This window comes from Felis catus, chromosome A3 (genome assembly GCF_018350175.1).
Source record: "Felis catus isolate Fca126 chromosome A3, F.catus_Fca126_mat1.0, whole genome shotgun sequence".
Taxonomy (NCBI): domain Eukaryota; kingdom Metazoa; phylum Chordata; class Mammalia; order Carnivora; family Felidae; genus Felis; species Felis catus.
This window is the reverse complement of record NC_058370.1, coordinates 89,017,934-89,035,553: the sequence shown is the minus strand read 5'-3', so window position 1 is coordinate 89,035,553 and position 17,620 is coordinate 89,017,934. Positions and strand designations below refer to the sequence as shown.

The following is a 17,620-nucleotide window of genomic DNA, read 5'->3' as shown; positions in this document are numbered from 1 at the left end:
TTCCTTTCCTTTCCTTTCCTTTCCTTTCCTTTCCTTTCCTTTCCTTTCCTTTCCTTTCCTTTCCTTTCCTTTCCTTTCCTTTCCTTTCCTTTCCTTTCCTTTCCTTTCCTTTCCTTTCCTTTCCTTTCCTTTCCTTTCCTTTCCTTTCCTTTTCTTTTCTTTTCTTTTTTGAGAGAGAGAGCAAGCCAGAGCATGAGCAGGGGAGGGGAAGAGAGAGAGAGGGAGACACAGAATCTGAAGCAGGCTCCAGGCTCTGAGCTGTCAGCAAAGAGCCTGATGTGGGGCTCAAACCCACGAACTGCGAGATCATGACCTCAAGTCAGACGCTTAACCGACTGAGCCACCCAGGCGCCCCAGAGCTTCTGCATTCTTAAAGCATTTCCTGGTACCATACTTTTGGCACATCTCATATTCTAGTTTGTGTCTCTCTTAGTTATTTTTGTTGTTAGAGAACAGTAGTCATTACTTTATCCATACAACTGTTCGTAGAGTGTGGGTCAGATAAATGTTTGTTGACCAAATCCATGTCAGGTTTTCTCTCTCAAGATTTTGGTGTCTGTTTTGAAATATGAAGTTAACAGAATGGGATTGCTAATTTAAATACAAGTATCATGTAAAATATAAATAATGTCTGCTGAGATGTCTTTATGATTGTGGTACTATACTAATTTTGAGGTAACAAGATTATTTGTTTGCTAGGGATGCCATAACAAAATACCATAGATTGCCTGGCTTAAACAACAGAGATTTATTTTCTCACAGTTCTGGAGGCTGGAAGTCCTAAGGTCAAGGTACCATCAGGGTTGATTTCTCCTTAGGATTCTTTCCTTTGCTTGCAGACAATTACCTTCTTGCTGTGTCTTTACATGGCTTTTTCTCTGTGATTGTATGCCCCTGATGTGTCTTCCTCTTCTTATAAGGACATCAGTCCTGTTAGAGTCCCTACTTTATGACTTGACTTTACCTTAATTACCTCCTTAAGGGCCCTATTTCCAAATACAGTCACATTGGGGTTCAGGGGTTCAACATATGAACTTTGGGGTAGACACAATTCACAGAGTGATTGGAAAGAATGCAAGATTTGTATTTAAAAACTACAAGTTTTGTCAGCCTTGTGTTATTGGAGCAAATCGTGTAATTTCTCGAGCATCTCTTTGTCACCTATAAAATAGTGACAGTGATTACTTAATGCTGAATTGCTTGTGAAAAATGGTGGTTATTATGATATTTTCCCAAATTTCAAAGTGCTTATTGCAATACTTTCTATTGATAGGAAGGTAACAAAATGAGTTGTTACTTATTTCTCAGTAAGTTAAATAAAGGATGCCATTAGAACTTTGGAGTTAAAATCAGAGGTTGCGTATTGGCAGCCCATGGGCCAGAAATAGATTGCAAAATGGCTATTGGCTTGCATGGCACTTAAAAGTTTTTAAGTTATTTGCCAACTTTTAAGTAGCGAATTCATGTAGTAGGCTCTTTCCAAGTATGGTAGTAGTAGAATTACCGTGAGCAGCAAGATTGCCACCAGGGATATATTTTTTTCACTAATCTACAATCCCTGTTGTGTCTGCACATTGGATATTGCCATTTATTATCACATTTGTGCTGTTATTGAGGGAAATACAGTATTACTTATATCATGTCTGTATTTACAAATGGCAAACTGGAAGTTACACTGACGGGGCCACATGTTTGGGGAAAAAAATGATGAGAACAGAGTTCCTTGTAAAAATGAGTGATAGTTTTAGATATTTCACATACAAAGTATGCCTGTTAAAAGAATACAATATGAAAAGCTGGCCTGATTCACTTATTCCCAGTAGCTACCCACCACTGTAGACTTTGTTTTTCACTTCTGTTCTTAATGACAACTGTTCTATTAAGAATATAAGCAGTCAGATGAAGAATAAATACCCATACTTAAAATCAAATAGCAATAAAAGCAATTTAGAAAGTTGAATGAAAACTAAACATGCATCAAATATTCTGTTTTGGTTTTCTTATTCGTTTGTCTTTTAGGTCTATCTGTTCATAAAGATATATTATGGTTCACATTGATTTAAGATCTTTAAAATCTTTCCATTGTACTGATAGTATAAAGGTCTTGTCATTTGGGAATTATTTACCTCAATTATAAACATCTACCTGCCTTTTCAGGGCTTTTAGAATTTTTCCTTTATATGCTCATTGTTTTTTCAGTCACTCCCTTCACTCTGTACTAAATTGCTCATAACCCTAATTAGGGAATATACTCCTTTTCCCCTCATCCTTGTCTAAAATACTAACTTCTACTTTTCCCTGAGGACTGGCTCAATGTGACCTCTTCTGAACACCCATCATCCACCTGTCCATCTGTCTATCTATCTATCCATCTGTCTATCTATCTATCTATCTATCTATCTATCATCTTTCTATTTATCTACCTATCTATTCATACATCTATTCTTTATTTCATTTATTTTTTATTTCTAATTTTTAAAATGGTTATTTATTTTTGAGAGAGAGAAAGAGTGAGCAAGAGCCTGTGCACGCAAGTGAGGAGGGGCAGACAGAGAGGGAGGCAGAGGATCTGAAACAGGCTCTGCCCTGAGAGTGGAGAGCCCCAATGTGGGGCTCAAATTGATGAGCTGAGAGATCATGACCTGAGCCGAAGTCAATGCTTAACCGACTGAGCCACCCAGGTGTCCCATCATTCTTTATTTTAAATTGAGGTATAATTGATATATAACATTATATTAATTTCAGGAGTACAGCATAATGATTCAATATTTGTATGTATTGCAAAATGATCACCACAATAGTCTAGTTAACATCCATCAGAAAACATAGTTATAGGATTTTGTTTTCTTGTGATGAGAACTTTTAGATCTCTTAGAAACTTCTAAATATACAATGCAGTATTACTAACTGTAGTTACCATGCTGTACATTACATCTCCATGACGTATTTACTTTATTACTGGAGATTTGTACCTTTGACCCCTTTCACCTATCTCACCAACCCCCCAAACTCCACCTTTGGAGTAGTGCCTTCTTTATAAAAATTTATTAGTTTTTTGAAAAATTTTAAATCTTCAGAAAAGTTACAAGAGTAGTAAAATGAACATCCATGTACCTTCACTTAAGTACTCTGCTTATTAAAATTTGGCACTTTCTTTCTTAAAAATTTGACTTTGAAAGAATCTATTTCATCAATCCTCCCCTTCCCCTGCCAAAGCTGAGCCATTTAAAAGAAAGTGGTGTATTTCATGCATTGTATTTGAAATCCCAATACCACAATCTGTGGTCTCCCAGGAATGACATTCTTCTACATAACTACAATGCAATGATCACACTCAGGAATTTTAACACTGATACAACACTACCACTTAACATACAACCAACGTGTGAATTTCCCCAGTTGTCTTAATAATGTCCTTTATAGCAAATTCTTTTATCATTTTTCCTGCAGCCACATCTAGTCAAGTATCACACGTTGCATTTAACTCTTGTGTCTCTTTATTCTCTTTTAATATCTCTCTATTTAGGTATATCTGATAATCCTCATGATTAAGTTCAGATTAATCATTTTTGACAGGAAAATCACAAAAGTAATACTAGGTCCTTTTTAGTGCATCATATCAGGAGGTACACCAGTAGTGAAGGTGGAGTCTACCAGATTTCTGTGCTGTAAAGGTACCCTTCTTCTTTTGTAATTAATAAGTGATCTGTGGAATGATACTTTAGATCCTGGGACTATCCTGTTCCCTGACATTTTTTCTGATTTAGTGATTTAGAATTCATTGATGTTTTGTTCCTGAATCATGCAATTTATGGTGATTATAGAAGAGTGATTTTTCTATTTTTATCATTTCTTTCACATTGATTAGCTGGCATTCTTCTATAAAGAAGAACTTCCTTTTTGTCCCATTCCCTTTTTTTTTAGTGTCAGTATTGGCACATGAATTCTTACTTCATATACAATGGGTTATATTCTGTTCCTGTCTTTCATTTGGATTCTCTAATTGTTCCAAATTTGGCCAGTGGGAGTCTTACCCATTATCTTTTGACATGTTTCCATCAATTTTTGAGCACTTCCTTTTTTTCTGGCACAGGATGTTCTTGGTTCACTCCAAGTTCTGCCCTATCCCCAGAATCAGCTAGTTTGTCAAAGAGCTTTCCCTTTTACTGGAGAATGATATATAGAACTGAGATATGGGCATTAGGTATGCTCCTTCTGTGGAGAGAGCTAAGAAATACACACACTACACAAACACATAGACAGTTTTATAAATCCTGAGTTAAAGGCGATGCTTCTAATTTCACCTGAATATCATAGGTCTTCCTCTTCTCCTATTCTATATTTGTATCTCTAAGAATTCTGGTTCCCAGAGTATGAATATATTTACTCATCTGTCTACTCATATAACACAAAAAAGTTTCAGAGTTGCTATGCACATGTCACTAAAAGGAGTAAACTTAACTAGGTTCAAGATTCTTTTCGCAATTCTTTTTATCCTACGATATATCCCACTGGGGCTGTAGTTCAGACTATTTTGTTCGTTTTTGTTTTTGTTTTTTTTTGTTTTTTTTTTGGTTTTTTTTGCTTTTTCTTCTATGTGGTTGTTACCAAGTTGATATATAATTAGGTTCATTTGTTTCTTTTTGTATATTTTTTAGGGTTCCTCATCCTTATTAATTTAATTTTTTTGAATATGTAAAATGTAAACATGTTTCAAAAAGCAAAATTAGGGGCACTTGGGTAGCTCAGTCGGTTAAGCAACCAACTTCAGCGCAGGTCATGATCTCGCAGTTTGTGAGTTCGAGCCCCACATCAGGCTCTGCGCTGACAGCTCAGAGCCTGGGGCCCATTTTGGATTCTGTGTCTCCTTCTCTCTCTGCCCCTCCCCTGCTCATGCTCTGTCTCTCTTTCCTTCAAAAATAAATAAATGTTAAAAAAAATTAAAATAAGAAAGCAAAATTATAGAAGAAGATTTTTTTCAGTGATATCCCATTATCCTCTTTATCCCTTCCACCCTGGTCCTATGCACTCTTCCTAAGTAATCAGTATCATGAGTATGTGTGTATGTGTGTGTTTTCACATACCCTTCCCCATACCTTATACGACATGGCTGTTAATAACATAATACATATATATTTTTGTACCTTATTCTTCCACATGAAAATATGTCCTATAAATTATTCCATATAAATTCATAGACATGTTTCTCATTCTATTTTTACTGCTAACTAGTACTCCATTATTTGAATGTATCAGTTTATTCAGCCAATCTCCTATATGTAGGCATTTAATGATTTCCAAAATTTTCTTATTAAAATGTAGTGTTTCAGCTACACAGCTATTATAATTAGTGTTAAAAAAACCTGACCATACCAAGTACTGGCAGGGTGCCTAGCAACTGTATATATTGCTCTTAGCTATTGCTGCAAAAATGCAAAATAGTTTAGTCACCTTGGAAAACACTTTGGTGTAGTAGTGTATTATACAGTTGAACACACACCACCTGACTCAGCAATTTCACTCATAGGTATTTCCCCATCTGTTCACACAGAGACTTGCACCCGAATGTTTACAGCAACTTTATTCAGACATTGCCAGAAAGTAGAAACAACCCAACTGTCCTTCAGGGGAAGGGATAAATGACTGTGGTATATCCATAATTGGAGTTTCATTCTGAAATAAAAAGAAATGAACTACAGATACATGAAACAATACAGATGAACCGCAAATGTAGTATGCTAAATGAAAGAAGTCAGACTCAAAGGCTGCATACCGTTGGGGCTGAATAAATAATACTCCTGAAAAGGCAAAATTAGGGGCATAAACTGGGTCAGTGTTTGCCAAAGGCTGGGTGTCAGGGAATAATGGACTCCAGGGAAGCATGAGGGAATTTTGGGGGTGGTAAAGCTGTTGTGTATCTAGATTGTGATAATGATTACAGGCTTATATGGTTTTGTCCAAACTTAATGGATTGTTCACTGGAAGGGTGAATTTTACCTTATATAAAAAATCTTAAAATTTAAAAAACAGTTTAAAAATCAACCCCAAAACCTGAGAGTTATTCTTCTTATAGTCAGATATATATCTTCAGGGTAAGTTCCTAGAAGGATTGTTGATTCAAGGAGTAAATTAATGCATGTGTAGTTTTGCTAGATAATATCAAATTCTGCTTCATTGAAGTCGTACCATTTTCTATACATCCCCCCTCTAGGTCTGTGTGATGTGTCTATTTCCTTACAGTTTCTTTAAGAGAGTGTTTTGTTAAGCTTTTGAATATTTACAAGTTGCATAGATGAGAAATGGTCTCTCTGTATAGTTTTAATTTGTATTCCTATGGCTGTGGGTGAAATGTAGTATCTTATAAGTTTGAGAGCTGTTTGTATATTTTTTTAAAGTAAACTGCTCATGTCCCTATTTTTCTAACGATTTTGTTTTTTTTCCCCCCTTCAGTCTTAGTGAGTTGTTTCTGTATTAGGAAAATTAATTCTTCATCTATAACATTTTTTTGTACCTACTTTGATCAGCTTAATTTTTCTTCCTCTCAAAACCTTTATATTTAATACCATATTTACAGCTAAAGGTCCTTTTTTGTGTAACAGTTTAGCATTTCTTAGCCTATAGTAGACCATTGTTAAATAAAGACCAGTTGAATTTTTACTGCCTTAGTGTTCAGCTTTAAGCAGAGAATTCTTGAGAGAGTAGCTTTTGATTTTGGCCACAAAGTTTTTTTTGCGGCGTCTCAGTATAGGGAGAATGGTGATTTTTCTTGATTTTCTTCTGCTTAGTGAAAACACTTGAGTAACTTATGTAGTAATTTGTTTAGGGATTTCTCAGGAAGAATCCTAGTCATTCGCAAGAAGCTCTTAGTAATATTATGCAGTTTTTAGGCTAGGGCTCTGTTCAGGGTATTCTTACAGGTTCAAAGGTTTAGAAAATTCTTTTATCCTTTTGCTAATTCGAGTCACTTAGAGTCCTAGGCCTTCGAGTTTGTTGGTGCCTCCATGGTGTTCATTCCAGCTCTGTGGAAGATTATGTCCAAATGAATTCTACCTTTCTTTTCTCTGAAGCTTTGGAAGCAGAGTAGTATAGAAAAGCACATTGGTGAAGAATGTTTGCCAGGTATTTCCTGGCTTCCAGACATAATATGGGCCGTCGAAATTGATCCTTTGAGTGCAAAGGTAGTGCTCTTTTCAGCTAATCATTTCTTGTTTTCTCCCTTCAGAAAGATGCCTGGTATATTTTAATGACTTGAGATCCAACTAATGCTCAGAAATGGGCACCAAGTCCCTGCATTCATTTACTAATCCCAACGAACTGTTTTGTGAAAAGTGGTAATCAAAAGTATTTTCAAGAAGGAGAATGACTCAGGTGTTAGTGAGAAGAAACATCTCTAAATTCTTTGCAAATTTTTATCATACCCTTTTTGGATGTTTTACCGACTTTGAAAGGTTTCATAAGAGAAAAATAAGTGGCCTGTGTGGTATAGTGTATGTGTGTGTGTGTATCTCCTGGGACAGCTGTGAACAAGGCTAGAACACTAATGCATTTCTTTTTTTCAGGTACTGTCTTTATCAGCAGCATAGGTAAATATTCTTGAGTGGAAGGAGGCAAGCAGTTGTGTACTCTATTCCCTTTTCTTAATGATATGCTTACCCGTTAGTAAAGCAGGTAGATCTATGATATTGTTACCTGCAGATTTTTTTCTTTCCTGCTTCCCTTCACTAGAAGTAGCTACTAACTTCCAACTCCCTTGTTGGGGGGAAAAGGCGGTATAAAAATGTTAAATAAATGTATCTGTTAAAGCTTGATGTCACTTATTTTAAAATAAAAATCTCCTTTTTCTTTAAGAAATACAATCATTTTTCCTTATTCTTTATGGAAAGAACTTAACCAGTAACCTTTCAATTTTCAATTGTCAATTTTCAATTGTCATCTTTGTCTAATACAAAGATGTATTAGAGAAGAAAAACATCATAAAAGTCAGATCCTGCTGTTTTGCAAGAACTTTTATAATCAGAAATGTTTATTCTTCTTTTCTTTATGACCATCTAATATGTCCATTTCTACTCTGAATCTTTACATCATCTTCTCCAATACATGGTCTGCAGAGTCGCATAAGACTTTTTTTCAGGGTGCCTCTCATTGATTCTAAGTCAGGGCGCCTTTCATTGATCCTATACATGAATTTACTTTTCTTATTTTACAGCATCCTCTGCCTCCAGACTCTTTTTTGTCACCTATATAGTGGCACTGTATGATAGCTAATGTATCGATAGGATATGATGCTATTTAACAAAATCTACAGACAATAAGTAACAAAAACTACAGCTTGATGGAAGCTATTAATATGTATCCTACAAATGTAAGAAGCATACTGAAACAGACTAGCCATGTATATTGGTATCTGGTGATACATGACCTCTAATGGGTGTGTGAATGCATAATTGTAGCGTATAACAGTTGTCTTCATGATATCTACCCCTGAATGTTCTAGTCCAGTCACTCCTAAATTCTCTTGATAGCTTATTTATTTATGTTATTTTAATAACTTATATAATATTATAACACGTCCTGAGGCACAAATTTCTTAGTTACAGAATCTAAAATCTAACCTAGTATTTGCTTCTCTGATAATGAAGAGGTTTGAGTTGACAGAAGGCACTAATGCCTCCATTCAGGAACTATATAGGGAATGAGGCAGCTGCTGTCCTTGGTGATGAAATTATTTCATGTGAATTCATAAGGAAAACAACTAGTTAAAAAGGCAGGATAATCTTGAGTATACTGTTTGTGGCTGCTGTTGGTATCTTCATAGATCTATTTGAACTAGAAAAATACAGACTCCAGTATCTTAATGTCTTGAGTTCCTGACTGCCAGGCAGAGGAAATGTTTAACTATTTTAATCATGTTTCTGTATCTCAGAAAGAAAGCCCTTATGAGAGGAAATGACAACGTCCTACCACAAAGTTATCTCTTATCAGTTATAGTCCCAGTCGATAATGATTTGTCAAACTTGGACATGTGTAAAATGCAAGGGCTGTGTTATTTACTTTGGAAAGGAAAAATTAGATGAAGCTGATAAAGACGGAGTCATGGCTTTTGTTAGGAGACAGAAACCATTAGGGACAGTCATTGTTAGCTTAGGAAAGTGTCCTTGGACTCCTCCCTCTGCCCCAGCTGAAATCTAAACCTGCTTGAATCATTCTTTGCACTTGAGGGGAGAGAAGGGCAAACAGGAGGGGAAGAAGAATGAAGACAACCTTGACAGAGATTTTGCATTTTAAATGGGGAACAAAATGTGGACCTTAAAACAGACCCGTTTATGTGAGTCAGGAGAAACTGCCTTTTGTTCTCTTTCCCACTCCCATTTATTTAGTTTCGAAAGTTCATTTCTTATCCTTCCAAACGTATGGCATTCCTTCACGTACAGCGTATGTTGCCCTCTTCCTTTTGCCTTTCAGTAGATGTGATTCTTTTTCATTAGTGGAAGCAGAGAAAACACATCTAGCTCAAAGCAACATGAGTCAGTGCATGCTTTACATACCTTTCTCCTCACAGCACTCTTCTTGGTTCCTTGCAGTGTTCCTAGTGTTCTTCACAGAAGGGAGCATGGAGGAAAAATGATTTCTAAATAGTAGGCTATTTTGGGGGTGGAGGTAAAGTTTGTGAACCGAAGCCCCATTTTGCTCCTTTTCTTGTCTAGATTTGTGTACCGCTTTCAAAGCAGGCAGTCCTTGGCTGGGGAGGACTTAACTGGATTATGGTTGCAGAGGCTAAGAAATAGCAAAGCCAATACTTCCGGGTCAGGTCACTTCAAACTGTTTGAAGCTGAGGATGATGATGTCAAGACAGCCTCACAGAAGATATGTTTGGTTGTAAATATTTGCTGGAGCTGACAGGAAAATCTTTCTGTCCTCTCTAAATATATGTATTTTTTGGTTGGCCCAGATAAACCATTCTTTTTAGCCCATTAGAAAGGGGCACCATTAGCTTACTCATCACAGATTTTTAGGGGAAACTGTCTCCTAATGTGGATGTTCATTCTATAAGGATGGGCCTGACATGTGAAGGGGCCAGGCCTCTGTCTGAGGAATGGCTTGGGAGCAGTTTCCTTTTGAATGAAACTAATGGTCCTGAGTCAAAGAAAACAAAATAAATAAACTATGTAAAGATGAACCTATGAACAAAGTTGTGATTGAAATTTATTTAAATTTCCTTAAGCTTTTTGTAAGTATATAATTTATTGTAAATAATTTTATAATCATTCATTCTAAACAAAAGTTTCATTTCTTATACAGATCAAAATTATTTTACATGTGTTCTTATCTCTTTTCATATGTATGTGTAATTTTTACGTAGTTTAAATATTAATATAATTTTATTTTTCATCTTTTGAGCTTGTGTTTTGCTTAGTTGTAGTTTTCATTAGTGGGCTCTGTTTTTCTGGCAAGATAAATTTCCTTCACATCTTTACTTTGCAATTCAAGAGAGGAGACTATAAAGATATTTTGATGTTGTGGCCATTTAAAATAAGACTGCCTAAAATGATCATCTGTTGCTTCTTTTTGTTTTATTAAGATGAAAACGAGTGTCCTTAATTTTTACATGCTTTTTAATCTTTTTGTTTTTAAATACATGGTGCTTATCTGTCCATAAAATGTTTTTCTCAGTGATTTTTTTAATGCTGACATTTCTAATTGCTTTTTTTTTTTTAATAAATATATGCTTGGACCATGATGTAGATCTTATGATCAAACTTAGGATTCACAGGAGATTGTTTTGAGTGATTTCAGAGTATATAGCCCTGAGAGATTCTTAAACATAGAGATTTAGTGTGCTATCATGGGTGCAAAGCAAATGAACAAAATAGTCAATAAATTTGAACCAATAAACGTAGAGAGATGATGATTTTGGAGAGACAAGAAAGTATTGGGCTGCTGAGTTGTAGAATGAGTAGATTTCTTTGGAAAAGCGTCTTGGTGAAGAAAGCTATGCCACCAAAGAAGAAATGACCCTGCTTGATGAAATGAGGAAACAGACTTTGTATTCACAAGTCTGCTCAACCCAATTTAGTGCCTGCTGCTTATATTCTGATGAATCCTACAATTAGCAGTGTTACAGTAAAACCTGCAGCTAGGTCTTTATTTTGATTATTTTTAATGCACTTTTGTCTGTTTTGTTTTTGCTTTATTTTGTTTTGCTCAGTATTTACTTTGTGTCCTTTTATTCTTATTTAATTCCTATAGGTCAACAATATAGGCAATAGTTTCCTTTTTCAGTTGAGAAATTGAGGCCAAAGTAAATTGTGAGTTACTCATTGTCAGGTCACATAACCAAACAGTTTTAGCACTGTGACTATCTCCAGTTCTTACCTAATGTTGTTTGTTTTACTTTGCCTTTTGATGTCTAGATTTAATCTGTCTACATTGTTCGTACTATAATTTTCTGGTATTTTGATTGCATGCTGACGTACATATTCACTAATTCTTATGTCCTTCAGAAGTTGGCTGGCAGGCCGTTTAATTCATCCTGTGCAGCAAGTTTTGGTTTTGACCACTGAAACTTAGTCTTTTTCTTTTTTTTCTTTTTCTTTTTTTAATGTTTGTTTATTTTTGGGAGAGAGAGAAAGAGAGAGAGAGAGAGAGAGAGAGAGAGATTGAGAGAGAGCATGTGTGCGTGGGTAAGGGTATGGGCGGGAAAGGAGCAGAGAGAGATGGAGAGAGAGAATCCCAAGCAGGATCTGTGCCGTCAGCACAAAGCCCGACGCGGGTCTCTAACTCACCAACCATGAGATCATGACCTGAGCCAAAATCGAGAGTCAGACGTGTAACTGACTGAGCCACTCGGGCACTCCTGAAACTTAGTCTTTCATGTAGCCTACCGTGTGTCCAAGAAGATACAGTCAAGTTGTCAAAGTCATGTTACCATCTTCTCATCCCTTTTGGAGGCCCATAGCCTGAAATATATCTCTAAAAGCAGATGCAGGGCCAGTGACATCTTCTGTTACTCTTCTCTGTTTTCATCCTTCTGTTCTGTGTCCCAGCCTTGCTGCTATCTTTGGTTATTAATCTCATGGTTAAAATACCCAAACTGGGTTTATGAGAGCATGGTTTGTTTGTTTGTTTGTTTGTTTGTTTTATGTTTTTCTCCTAGAAACTAGAGCTGACTTCTATTTTTTTTACACTTGAGTAATAAAAAAATAAATGCAGTTTAATGTTCCTAATAGCTTTGTTTGAATATTTTGTGACAATCTTGTTTGTTTTGCAGGTACCTGGAGCCCAAGATTTGGTGGATTTCTCTCCTGTTTATCGATGTCTACACATATATTCTGTCCTGGTGAGTCTTTATCTAGCTCTGCCTAATAAAGAGGTATATTGAGTTCAAAACTCTTCTTTCTCATTTTTTTATAGTTTTTCTGTTTATTATTAAGAGTAAGAAAAAAGAAACTATTATTTAAGGAGTATTAATTACAAAAAAGAATCCTTTCTTTTCTTCTTGAATCTTTTGTTTGCCATGTAATTGAGCTAAGCAAATAACATTAATTTCTATCAGTCATCAACAAATAATAAGATTATACCTAGAAATAGTCACACACTCAGATTTCTATTCTTAATTTAATGATGTAGTTATTTAAATAACAATAACCTATCTTTATATATTAAAATAATATTTGTAAAAACTGTTTATCTTTTTATTCCTGATGACACTTACTCCTATGCAAAGAGAAACCTCTCTGGGGGGGAAATTATTATGGGTGTTAATGGTATTATAAGAAATAGCCCTTTCTCTATCTTGGTAGTCACCTACGTGTAGATACACAGATATAAAGGCAATCAAAAAATTAAACTAGGAAGCCAAAGTATCATTAAAGACCAATTGATGAGAGAAGTCCATTATTGGTATTTTTTAATAACAAAGTTCTATAAAGATTCTATCAGGTTGTTTTATAATATGATGGAGTAAGTCTTACTTAAGTCTGTTACACATTTTCTTTCTTCATATATCTAATATAGTGTCACTTAGTTGTTACTCTAGACAGTTTGGGACACTGGTCTATGGACTTCATGGCTGGAGTATTTTGGGGTGATTTCCATTAGTTTGGGAAGACTTGGTAATTTTTTCTCCTCTCCTTCATCCTCCCACTTCTTGCTAATTTCCTTATCCCCTCCTCCCTTCTTTTCCCTCTCCACCCCTTGTCTCCATCTGTCATTCCTTGTTCTATAAAGATGGAGGAGGTCATAGATTGAGTTGTCTCAAGGCACCTAAAATAAGTATTTTTTTTTTCAATCTCATGTACCAATAATTAAATAAATCATATTCATCTTAGTTTGTGACACAACGTGCTATTATCGTTATTTCCTATCAGTCCCCCTCTTGTATTTTTTTATCTTGTTTGTTTCCATTCATCCCCTATCCACAAGCCCACAACTCTTATCTCCAAATATACAAACTCTAATATGTTTAATGTCTGGTAATGGTTGTATTTGTATCCTTGAAAAATATAGAGTAATTTTGTATATGTAGGTGTTTTTAATTTACTCAAATGGTGTTATCTTATGGATCTAGTTTTTTCTTATATTTTTTTATTCAGCCTATTTTTAATATCTAACTTTGTTATAGTCTATATATCTTACTCATTGCCTCCCACTTCTACATGATTATTAACAAATGGTTTGCATTTGCTGTGTTTTGTCTATTACTTCAGTGATCAACTCTTAAATTGCTTCTAACATTCTGCTGTAATAAGTAGGACCCCTGTATGGACTTGGGTGTAAATTTCCAAGATTTCTATACCTAGGTTGGAATTGCTGGGTCAGAAGGTATATATATAATTTTAATTTTAATTTGATAACCTGATGGATATCAAATGATGTCTTTTAGTTTTAATTTGCATCTCTTTGATTACTGATAACATTGTGCTTTTTATAGACTCCCCAATCATTTAAGATCTTTTTTCTCTGAAATGCCTACTTTTGACCTTTGTTCAGTTTTGTTTTGCCTTCCTTGTTTTGTTTTTTTCTCTTTTCTGGAAAGAGAAATTTCAGAAATTCCTTTTATGTTGTACATATTGACAATGGAGGATGTTGCAAATGTCTTTTTTTTCAGTTTGCCCATAGACTTTACACTATGGCCATATTATCTTTCATTAACAGGAGTCCTTGATTTTGATATAATCAAGTCCATCAATTTAAACCTTGTAGTTTGTACTTTTTAAGTCTTGTTTAAAAAAAAAAAGCCCCTCTCTATTCCAGTGTCATAGGGCATTCCCTTTATGTTAACTTTAACTTTTACGCATTACATTTTGATATTGATTCATCTTGGGTTCACTGTAGTTATAGTATGAGGTGTAGGAATCCAACTTAATTTTTTTTATTTGATGAACTCAGTTTTACCGGTCCTATCTACTACATAATCTGTATATGGCCCACTGATTCCTGGAATACCTTGGGCATATACTAAGTATCTCTATATATATTTTGGGAAGAATTGACAACTTTCTACTGCTAATTCTTGGTATTCATGGAAGAAAAAAGTCTACTTTTAAATTATTTAGTTAAGCTCTGTTTGTATGTTAATGGTCTTGGGCATTTTTTAAGTAGTAGCAAAATATAGTGTTTTTTTGTGTTGTTTTTTTTTTACAATTTTCTACCTTACTTTTTAATTAGTAATTGCTCATATTGAGGAATGCTCTCGATTTTTGTAAGTTAACTTATATCTGGCAACCTTGCTCAACTCTTTTATTAGTTATTATGGTTTGTTTTTTGGTTTTCGGTAGATTTTCTGTGTGGTTGTTCATAATGTCTACAGATACTGACTTGCTTCTTTTCTTCCTATCCATATATCACATTGTTTTTTTATTGTCGTTGTATTGACCAGGATCATCATTACTTACTCTGTTGTTCAGGAAGGTGATAATAGGCATCCTTGTCTCATTTTTGATCTCTAACAGCATGTATCTAATGTTTCTCAATTAACTGATGTTTGCAATAAGTTTTTGGTAAATATTCTTTATCTAGTTATTCCTAGGCTCCTGTAAATTTTTTATAAGAATATAAATAAATGTTGAATATTATTGGATTTTTTTCAAATATATTGCTACAGTTCTGTGGTTTTTATACTTTAGCTCATGAATGTACTAATTAAGTTTCATTGATAGATTTTTGTGATCTTAAATGATTCCTGTATTCTTTAGATAAATCCAACTTAATGAGGACATATTACTGCTTTTTTAAAAAATACTCTGTGAAATTTAACTCCTTTTATTTTTTTTATTTTAAATCTGTTTTGTATTTATATATGGTTTTTGTTAAGTCTCAGAATTGCAATGTCAAGTGTACTTTTCCTCTCAAATAGTGTAAAAGTATGAAAATCAATTTGTTTAGTTTAATGTTATATCTTCAGTACCAACAACAGTACTTGGCATATAGTAGGCACTCAATAAATATTAGTGGAATGAATAAGTAAGTGGTAGCTAAAAGAATGCAGTACATTTGTTTGAGCATATGCTAGCTCAAACTTTATTACTCATTTTTTTTTTTAAATTTTTTTCAACGTTTTTATTTATTTTTGGGACAGAGAGAGACAGAGCATGAACGGGGGAGGGGCAGAGAGAGGGAGACACAGAATCGGAAACAGGCTCCAGGCTCCGAGCCATCAGCCCAGAGCCTGACGCGGGGCTCAAACTCACGGACCGCGAGATCGTGACCTGGCTGAAGTCGGACGCTTAACCGACTGTGCCACCCAGGCGCCCCTATTACTCATTTATTCACTAAACACTTACTGAATTTTTGTCCTGCATGAAATGGATATGGAGAGCAACGATGTATAAATAAATCAAGGACTTATGCTTTTAAAAAAATTCTGATCTACCTACCAGGAGAGAAGTTGTAATCTTTGAATGACTAGAATATAACAGCACTGTATCTCATCACTGTGTATCTGTTAGTTTTTTAAACTTTGTTAAGATTTTATGGTATAGAAAATGTGACAAGTTTTCTGCAAATGAGAACTCTAATAGTGGTTAATAAGAGTACTGAAGTAATTTATTTGCACACTCACTAGCTGTGTGGTGTTAGGCAAGTTACCTAACCCGTAGCTTTCTCATATATGAGCTGTGGTAATAATGATCTGCTTAGTGCACTTAAAGGTATGTTCCAATGGTGCCTCGCTCCGTCTTTGGTACATGATTGGAATTTAATACATGGCCGTTAATCTGGCAGGAGTTATGTGTCTCTGATGCTGATTATTAGGCACATTATTGGTATTTTTTAAAGTATATGATGTAAAGTATAGACATATAGATAGAGGTTCTAGTCTCTGCCATCAACAGAGTTTATCAATTATTCTAAATGTACACGTTCTTAAATATACAAAGTCGATGTCATCCTAAACTAGAAGTTTAAAAATTTTTAAATAAATTCCACATGCTAATATTCTGTAGTGTTGCAATATTTGGTATTCATAAAGGTTTTATAATAATTTGGTAAGACATTGTTTATATGGCAGAAACAGGCTTCTTCCCTCTTTCATAGTGTTTCCTAATTTTGAAAAAGTACAACCAGTGGTAAGAGCTCAGCTCTGTTTCTGGAATACATGTTTATTTTTTGGACATTGCTGTTCCAGAGCTAGTTGGACTTTAAGCACTAAAATGTCTCTTTTGTTAAAGGAAGGGCTAGACACATATGACTTCTAGAGTTGACCCTTTTCATAGCTTTTTGGGGGCCGTAATTTGTTACTTCTCTATATTTGTTTCTCATTCTCACAGCACTAATATGTATTACTATATAGTGAAGGACATCTCTTCATAATAATGATGACAAAGATATTTCAAAATGAATTGCTTAATACAAAGATTTGTAACATAAATTTTTTTTCAGATTTCCGGATGCAGTTAATATTAACATTTTGGCATATTCCACAGGCAGCACAAACTCTGTATGTTTCAAAATGAACTCATTATCTCACCCCTTCCCTAAAATCTACTGTTTTGGATTTACCATGATCTCAGGCAATAACAGCATTCTATCAGTTCCCCAGGCAGAAACCCAAACCTTTTCGTTTTTCTCAGTACCATATCTAAATCGCCATGCCTTGCAAATGTTACCTCCTAAATACAGTTTTACTCTCTTTCTCATCCTCCCCTATCCTAAAATGATTGTCCTAGACATCGGGATTATTGAAAACATTCTCCTAGCTGCTCTCCCTTCCTTATAGTATAAATCCCTGACTCCCTTCTCACTGTGATGATAGTGATCTGTGCATCATGCAAATCTGGGATATATGTTATCTGCTTAAGATTCTCTAATTGGTCATCTATTGAGTAAAATATAGAAGTATAGAAGAAAATATGGCATATCAAAAGACAGGTTTTCCATGTCCTGTCTGCCATATTGTCTGCTGCTTACCACTTTGCTTTAATGAAACTGAAGTGCTTCTAGTTCTTTGAATGTACCATGCTATTTCCTGCTTCTCATTCTCTCCTCATTCTGGTCCTTCTGCCTGAATGAGTATTCATTCCCACTTCTTTTTATTTTACGGACTCCTACTTATTTCATACTTGTGTCCTCCAGCAAATTTTCCTAATGTTTCACGTTGAGCTCAGTGGACCCCCTTCCCCTT

General features: G+C 35.0%; 1 protein-coding gene across 10 annotated transcripts in view; it reads left to right on the top strand.

The window, feature by feature from the left end:
• The window catches only part of EXOC6B (exocyst complex component 6B), a 613,079-nt gene that overhangs the window by 256,246 nt on the left and 339,213 nt on the right, over nt 1–17,620 (top strand). For all 10 annotated transcript variants that reach the window (XM_045054390.1, XM_045054386.1, XM_045054387.1 and 7 more), the window contains one exon: nt 12,269–12,337. In XM_045054390.1, the coding sequence (XP_044910325.1) occupies nt 12,269–12,337 (69 nt within the window). The remainder of the gene's footprint in view (nt 1–12,268; nt 12,338–17,620) is intronic.